Genomic DNA, 9,107 nt, shown 5'->3' on the forward strand with positions numbered 1-9,107 from the left:
GCGAAGTTGTTGTTGGAGTATTTACTTAATCGGTATATATATATTTTAACAACTTATAAGAAAAAAAAAAGCAAAGATTTCAGATTTTATGGAAGCATGGTAAATGACTTTTAACTGGATTAATTATTTTTTTAAAATTAATGTGAAAATGAAATATTCCTTGACATGTAATGAGGTGCATGATTAAGTTATAAATAATAAAAATAAAAATAATAAATATTTCTACTATGTTACATTACGATAAGTGTGAATCTTAATACATTTTTAAAAAATATTTTAATAATAAATGTTATGCTTTTATTTTTTTTTTAAATTCTATATATAGCTTTATTATTTTGAATATAAGCCATAATAAACCATTTAATTATGTAATAACCAACATGTAACATTAACGTAAACCCAGTTCGTTGTATTTGCATAAAAGTAAAAATAATAAGTTAATATAATATTAAAATTATGTAAATAAATATGAAAACGATATTCTAAGTTTCAATATCCTAAATGATTTTAGAAAGCAGAAATAGTGGAATTGGATTGAAGCGGATTTCTTGGTTTAAAATTTTGAATGTTTTTAATTAAGTAATTTGTCTTACAAGACATATTAAATTAACTATATTTAAATGTAGAAAAAAGTATAAATCAAGTCATAAAATATATGTTTATGAAATTCTGAGTTATGGAAAAAAATATTGAAATCTAAATATTGGTCTTCTTATTGATAAAATATTTTATACTACCCAAAAAAGTCATATAAATAAAGGATTAATTTCATATGTGCTATCATAAACTGACAAATAGTTCATATAGTAAATCGTTATACATTTGGATTATAGTTATAATATTCAACTTTAATGATTTAATGCTAAACACCAAGGTATATATAATACGTATTCTCCATGTTTGCAATATTTATACAAAATGTTTGGAGAAAATTAAAAAAATACATATTTTCTTAAGTTCAAATGCATATGAGAAAATTATTAAATCCAAATTTGAAACCAATTTTATATAAAAAAAATTATGCACTGCTGCTCGAATCTCAGTTTAAAAAAAATTGTAGTTTAACATACAAATCCAAATTATTCGACAATGACGCACATTTATTTTCTTTCTTTGTAATTACCCTTGACTTTAAAATTTTATTCTAACAAACATGCAAATTCAATTTTTATATTTCATTATTTTCTTATTTCGTCATTAATGTTAATAAATAAATCGGTTAGGATTTACATTTAATAAAAATATTGAATTCATGTATTGAAATTGCTTAAAGGTTAAGGACCATATATTAAAAATTGGTTGAAAAAAATATTAGGAGCGCTATGAGATTGACAAGTGGCAAAAGTAATAGTATTTTATTAGAGTAGATAGATTTGTGACATTGAGTTCATCAACCTATTACTTTATATCAAGAAAACCAATGATCAAATGAACTGAAATTCCTAATTAAGACGATGACTTCAATCTCTATGATTGAATTGAATCTGAGTTTTGCAATTACGGTTTTATCCTCGTGTTTTAAAACAGTGTAATTTGGTGTGTTTAAACAATATAGTCCTTGGGTAATTTAGGCCCAAAATCAAATAAACACAAGATCACAAGCAATGTTTGATCAAAATCAGACCACACAAATACAAAAACCTATGGGCCTCCATTTATAATATGTAATAACCAAACTTGAAGAATAAAAAACCTTAATCCAATTTAAATAGAAAACCAAATAAAAATCCAATATCTTTATCCTAAAACAGCACTCCAAATCCGACTTGAACCCTTGCACACCAACACATTTCACACACGTTCACATGTGAACAAACCCGAATAAGACAATAATTACCCCCCTAATCATTGTTTGTTACCTGACTACCTTCTTGATCCCCAATAATAGTCGTTAGTCCACTGGCTTATAAACAATTCTTGCTGGTGGTCTTTTATGCTCGCCCGCTGAACCACTAGCCCTCGCAGTTTACTTGGTAGGTCTGTACGTGCCTTATTCACTGGCATTTCTAAACCCCAAACTCGTTGCCTCCTTCCCTTAAACGCGACGCAATTGACCAACTGTGGACCGGTGTTGACCAACATAGGTCATGCGTTTTTCACATTTTGAGCTAATAACAATCAACATACTTGACAGGATTCATTATTAATGTTATGTTCTGTGTCTTGGTGTCCTTTTGTGGCTTTTATGAAGACTATATCTAACTGTTTTCCATAACAATCAGTTGTTGCTAAAATAAATATTAAAAAATCATTGTAGGTGAAGTTACGGATTTGAGCAGTAATGCAAGAAGATGGCCCCTCTAGTTCAGATCTATCTTAGTGGTGCTGCAACTTGTTTTTCTATCATCTTGGTCGGAACGGTCCATTATTTGTCTTTGCACCATATTTCTTGTATTGAGCTTGTTTCACGTGAACTCCCTGTCTTTTTTGAAAAATAAACTTTTATAAACACACCCCACAAAAGGAGGCCCGGCCAAACATCCGGCACTTCCGTGTGTAGTAGATGGAGACATCCTATAGGGGCATTTTGCGCCATGTGATGCCACATCACCATAGGGGCTTTTTAACAAAAGTAGGTGCATTGGATAGAGTCCGTACTAATCATTATCTCTTTATTATTAATATTATTATTATTATTGATTAAAAATAATAAAATAAACCAACCCACCAATCAAAACCAACCTCCCCCCTCCACCCCCACCCAGCATTTTGTGAGAAGCGCTCCCTCTTCCAAAGCGCCCCTTGGGGTGGTGTTCTCGGCGCCTTGGGGATGGAAAGCGCCTGACTACGCATGGTCTTACAACATGCTACACAGGAGTGTGATTTTTGTTTAAATCCATTGCTAAACAAAAGCATAAAATGGATTTACCTTGCACCAAGTACCTAGAGCATTGCATCCCTTGCTCTATCTTCAAACCTAAAATTATACTAAAAATCATTATTTTGTCCTTTTAATTAAATGATGCTTCTTCAAATCTTTATCATTATGTTTTCTCTCTCATCAACTCCAAACCACTTTCAAAAAATATTAAAAGGATGCTAATGAACTTTCCAAATTTACACCAAAATCATTACATTTTCTGTTTCCTTCGCTCACAACACCCTAAACCACTTCCCAAATTATAAAAACCACACTCACAGATTTGATAGGTAGGTTATGAATGCTCTCGCACCTTGCCAAATAATAGCAACTACATAGCAAGATGTGGAGAGATGATTCGCGGTCTCTGTCGCGTCACACATAGAGGACACCGATGAAGGGAGTCCAATTGGACGTCTCTAACACGTAGTGCAACCAAGTGGGAATACGGTCCATCTCCACCCTCTAACCAAAGATAGGGCATGTTGCCGTTGCTTGGTACCCACTTACACCAATTAAAAACATGCGTGTCTCCCGATCCATTCAATTTGGCCTGAATATGTTTTACGGAATTTACCAAAGACAACTTCGAGCTGTTCCCTACCCAAACCCACTTATTTTCTGAATTGGAGCTTTGAACATGATTAAGAATGACAACACATTGCTGCCACTCGCTTAGTTCAACCCTCGATTGGGGGCATCTCTTCCATCCCCATTTCCATAAGAGATTTTGGTCTTGTAGAGAGTACACTCCTTATATGGCATTTCTTCTTTATTATTTTTTTTTCAGCCGAAAAAGATTGGGAAATAAAAACCTTTTCCCCGGAGTAAAAAATCCCTCTAATGTAATTTGAACATAAAATGCCATCCAATTCATACTTAAAACTAACCTTTGCGATGTTGTTTAGAGCCCCTGTAAGTAGAGGTGCACAAATCGGTTTTTTTGAAAAAACCGGTTCGGTTTTTAACCGGACCGGTTTTTTTTATCCAGAAAAAAACCGGTTCGGTTAATAACCGGACCGGTTATTAACCGGTTATTATTGCTGAAAACTCAAACCGGCCAAACCGGTTTGGACCGGTTTAGAAACCGGTTAGAACCGGTTATTAAACCGGTTTTTTTATAACCGGTTTTTAAAAACCGGTCTAACCGGTTAACCGGTTTTTTTTTTTTTTTTTTTGTTTTTTTTTTTTTTTTTTGCTTTAGGGTTTAGGGTTTCGTTGTTAGCATTCTTTGCTTGGAAGATTAAAAACACATAACTTTCATTTATAGCTTTTACATTAAAAATACAAACATTAAATCGTTATCGCATATTCGTAACTCAAAAATACAAACATTAAAGAATGCTTAGACACGATTACATTAACAAGTTGATGTTTGTTACTCATTTTCTTCGCTACCCGATCCCGAGCTATTCCTTAGGTAATCGTCGTACGCGGCTTCTTCATCGGTCATTGGTTGAGTGTGTCCTTGATTGACCTCGTCTTCATACAAGGCCGCCTCATAGTCCATTTCCCCCTCGAGTGAGCGTTGATGTTGTGCCCTGTCTAAAGAGTCCAAGTAATCCTTGTAGCAAATCGACATCTCTACAGCTGGTGGAGTGAGTCGAGTCCTCCTAATCGATATAACCCTGCCAGAAACAGAAAAAGCAGACTCCGAAGCTACCGTGGAAGCTTGGACCGTTAGTAAATCTTTGGCCATGGCGGCGAGGATCGGAAACTCATCCTCCTTACCTCTCCACCAAGCCAGCAAATCAAGACTTCTAAATTCATCCGGAGTCATGTGTTTCACAAAGTTGGTACCACCATACCTTCCAAGTTCACTGCTTGGGGTGTTTACCCTTTGACGTTTACCGGCGTCTTCCCAAATCATGTAGTACATCCCCATTTCAAGGTCGGTTTGGGATTGGGATTGGGCAACAGCTCTTAACGAGTCATGAATTTGGGAAGACGACCCGTATCTTGTAAGGTAAACATCATACATGTTTGCCAAGGTGGTGTTGAAATCATTCTTTAAAGTTTGGCTATAATAGGGGTTTTGATCGTCGTTTAACCCTAGCTCATCACAAATTTTTTCTATTAAAGCTTCAACACCACCAACATTGATGCAAGGGTTTAACGCAGCAGCACAGGTCAAAACAGCGGGTAGTTCTTGAAAATATTTTTTAAATTTTTCTTTCATTTTTACACCCATATCAAAATAAGGTGCACCCCTACAATGAAGGTCACTCAACTTTGTGCACATGACAGCAATTTTTGGTAAAGCAATGGGGCTTGTTGGATAGTAAACCCCGGATAAACTACTTGTGCAAGATTTAAAAATTTGAAGAACCTCCGTAACGATCTCAATCAATAACCAGTTTCTAGGATCGTACGGTGCACATTTACCCCTATTTGACAAAATTTGATGAAACGCAATTAACGATTGTTTTTGTTGGATGGCTTTCTCAAACATTTCACAAGTCGAGTTCCATCTTGTTGGACAATCCCAATTAGGCCCCAACCATTGACAGTTAGCTTCTTCACAAAATTTTTTGTATCTTGAAAATGTTGAATTGTTGCTAAAAACATCTCGTAACATTCTTTTAAAATTGTTTCTTTGCGTTTCGATCACGTTTAACCCATCTTGCACGGCCAAGTTGATAATATGTGCAATGCATCGGCTATGAAAAAACGCTCCATCACAGATAGGTTTATACTTTAATTTTAAATGGCCAACCGCGGCCGTATTGTTGGACGCGTTATCAAACGATATTGAAAAGATTTTATCTTCAATCTTGTATTGTCGAATGACTTTATCCAAGAGTTTAAAAATATTTCTACCCGTGTGCGGGTAATCAAACAATTGAAACGCAACGGTTCGTTTCATCATTTGCCACGACCGGGGGTCAACCCAATGAGCCGTCACACAAATGTATGAGTCGGGCGAACCATTAGGTACCGACCACACATCCGTGGTTAAGTTCACACCAGTTTGTAAGTTTGAAAAGTATGAAATTAGTTCGGATTTAGCGTTTTTCCATGCTTTAAGCATATCTCTTCTAAGGGTCGAACGACTTACGTGTTGGTAGCGTGGTTGAACATACGTTTGCATCATCTGCGTGAATTGAGGGTTGTCGAAGTGGTTGAAAGGAAGTGATTGTTGAATCACAAAGTTGCCAAACTGTTGACGTACCGCTTCAAGGTCGTACGTAAACACCGTTCCTTGATTCGTCATCTCCGGCTGCGAACTACTTCCGGATTCGTCCTTCAAGACCTTGCAAGAGGGCTTTTCTACATGAGCTCTTAAACTGGAGTTTGCTTCTTTGTTATAAAACTTCAAACAATGTTTGCATCTAGCTTTTTGGGTTCCGTTAGACATTTCGCATAGGTCGAAATGTTGCCAAATATCTTGGTTTCGTTTCGTGGGGATGACCCGAACGACGGTTTCTCCCGTGTTCGAGGCACCCATGTTGACCGATGAAGCAGCACTTTGGGAGGCCATGATAATCGACTACGAATTAAGAGTGGTATACTCGAGTATGAAATAAACGACTACGAAAGAAGAGCGTTTGGAGTTGTATAATCGCGTATGAAATAAACGTTTAGAGCTTTTGGAGTTGTATAATCAAGTGTGATCTAACCAATACCCAACCTAAACTATATATAGATGTTTGTGGGGGTAAAATGGTAAAAAAACCAAAAAAAAACGGCTAAAAAACGGTCAAAAACACAAAAAAACGGCTATAAGGCCGTTTGGTAACGTTCGAAAACCGGTTAAACCGGTTAACCGGTTATTAAAAAACCGGTTAACCGGTTTTTTTTATAACGGTAATAACCGGTTATTTTAAAAACCGGTTAACCGGTTTTTTAATAACCGATTATTAAAAAAAACCGGTTTTTTTTATAACCGGTTATAAAACCGGTTTTGGGTCCAAAACTTATAACCGATACGTAAACCGGTTACGTAAACCGGTCAAACCGGTTTTTAAAAAAACCGGTTTTTAAAAAACCGGTTTTCGGTTAAACCGGCCAAACCGGTTCCGTAACCGGTTTTTTTGACCACCTCTACCTGTAAGAGGTACCATAGAACAAGAGAGTCTAGGGTTATGAAAAGCCTATACCACCTGTCGGTTGCGGCCAAAGAGTTTGTTCGTTGGATTTAAACTCCCAATAGTAGCCTTCAAATGCTTCGTGGGCTCTATGCTCTCTTTTAATTTCAGCTCAACTGATAGAAACCAATTAGCTTAAATCTGTGCGTTATAGTACTTTAATTTTAGTTGTCTGTAAAGTTGGTCTTATTTGTTTGTGCTCCAAGTTTAGACTTATCACTTATGTTTATTCTTGTTTGGTATGCAAATATCCCAATCAGTTGATTACTATAGATTTGGTCTTTGACTTTAGTGAACCTGTATAGTAAATTACTAAACTGACAAACCATCTTAACCGAATAATGATAAGCATATAAAGATGCATGCTATAAGGATATCAAGACATGTTTAGTATGCTAATTATGTCAAAGAAAAAAAGCACGCTTGTCTTGTCCCGTTCAAAGGCTGAGTTCACTATGCTTCACTTACTAACTGCACTAGCTCGGCTCGCCATGTTTACAAACCGCACCCCAACCCATTCGTGGCAGATATGACTCACTACGGGCATGCTCAGTCGACATGTCCGTCATTTAACTTGATAGTCAACTTTGGTGGAGCAGAAAGTGCCAATTGTTGAGAAATTTTGTTTTTGTTGCCTATAGATTATAACAAAAAAAGATATAAAAGACCAGAAGTCCAGAATGAATAAATACATTTTAAACCTTTTCTCACACAACAAAACAAACATAACCATACAACCAACTTCATTGTTTCCATTTTCTTAAAGCTCATTTGTCACTTGTTAAATACAACTACTATCATACATATTTAAAATCTTAACACTTCCTTTCGTTATGCAAATTTCTACATTAGAGGAGTGGGTACATTCATCATTCATGATTCACTCTCAACCCAAACTACTAACCACTATAAAATAAAATCAAAAGTTTTTGTTTCCAACAATTTCTATACATATATCAAAAAAATAAACAAATGTCAAGCATTCCTTCAACTTTGGGCTTGTTCGGAGCCCGGGCTAAAAGGATTAAACCTTCTACTAGTGCTCAAAATTCTCCTTAACGATCTCATAATCGGAGTTCTTGCATCTTCTTCCTCGCTCCCCTGTCCCGCCCTCGGTATATCTATTACTAAATCCGGCTTCAATCTATCCTTATTGCTCCCTGCTGCCGATGATGATGAAGCCGATGCTGAGGCTGATGATGAAGCTGAAGTTGGTTCAAACGGTAAAACAGAAGCTTGATGGTTGTTATTATTATTAGCTTCCACCAATTGCGAAGTCAACGAGCTTACTTCCATCTCATCCCCCCAAAACAAAACATTTGTTGGGAAATCACCACTGATTCTCGAAGGCTCTTCGGCCGCATGATTCTCAAGCAAACTCTCAACCGAAACTTCGGTTTGCTCGGAAACCGAGTTTCGACATATCGGACAAGTTGAATGGGAATGAAACCACATGTCTATACACTCTGCATGAAACGCATGATTGCATTTAGGCAAAACCCGAGTTTTTTCCCCTTGTTCCAGCTCGGTTAAACAAACCGAGCATTCGAGCCCGTCTTTGAAGTCTTTCGAATCGAATTGAATAACCGGTAACGTTTTAAGGAAGGCGGCGTCTAGGCCGCGACGCAGGACCGTTACGCCTGCGTGCTGTTCTTGGTGACGGCGGTTGTTGGAAGTGTCTATACCTTGCTGGCGGCGGTGCCATAACCACTTAGCATAGATGTGGAACGCGACAACGAGGATTAGTACGACGATCAAAGCAATTATGGTGGCAATCAAGACTCTTCCGGTTACCTCCATCACGCCTGGATCATCTAAATTATTTGAATTTGAATTTGAACTCATGTTTTATCAAATGAAACAAAAAATAAGAATAAGAATACGTGTGTTTGAGATAGTGGGATTGTGGAGGAAGACGGTTGAGGTTGAATATAATGGGATTAAGTGATGGCTATTACTATTTAGGTTGCCAAAAACGAAGAAGAATTCAAACTGGAAACCACTTTTGACCACATATAGTGTCATTGACCAATTCTAAACGGTTGACACTTTTTATTTTTTTGTTTTTTTTTACTAAATGAATATCCCGTAGAAAATAATAAGGAAAAAGAAAGGAAAGGGCATTTTTGAATTTTGAATGCTTCTTAACGTGTAATGTT

At 36.4% G+C, this 9,107-nt stretch overlaps 1 protein-coding gene across 1 annotated transcript; it reads right to left on the reverse strand.

Annotated features, from left to right (window-relative positions):
• Positions 1-7,827: 7,827 nt before the first annotated feature.
• Positions 7,828-8,764, reverse strand: LOC143541486 (RING-H2 finger protein ATL60-like). Its single transcript, XM_077034305.1, has one exon. It carries the CDS (start codon positions 8,746-8,748, stop codon positions 7,936-7,938), a length of 813 nt encoding a protein of 270 aa, XP_076890420.1. The 5' UTR covers positions 8,749-8,764; the 3' UTR covers positions 7,828-7,935.
• Positions 8,765-9,107: the final 343 nt, after the last annotated feature.

The sequence above is a fragment of the Bidens hawaiensis genome, unplaced genomic scaffold (assembly GCF_021521415.1).
Source record: "Bidens hawaiensis isolate Kalapana, Puna unplaced genomic scaffold, B.hawaiensis_p1.1 tig00012605_1, whole genome shotgun sequence".
NCBI lineage: Eukaryota > Viridiplantae > Streptophyta > Magnoliopsida > Asterales > Asteraceae > Bidens > Bidens hawaiensis.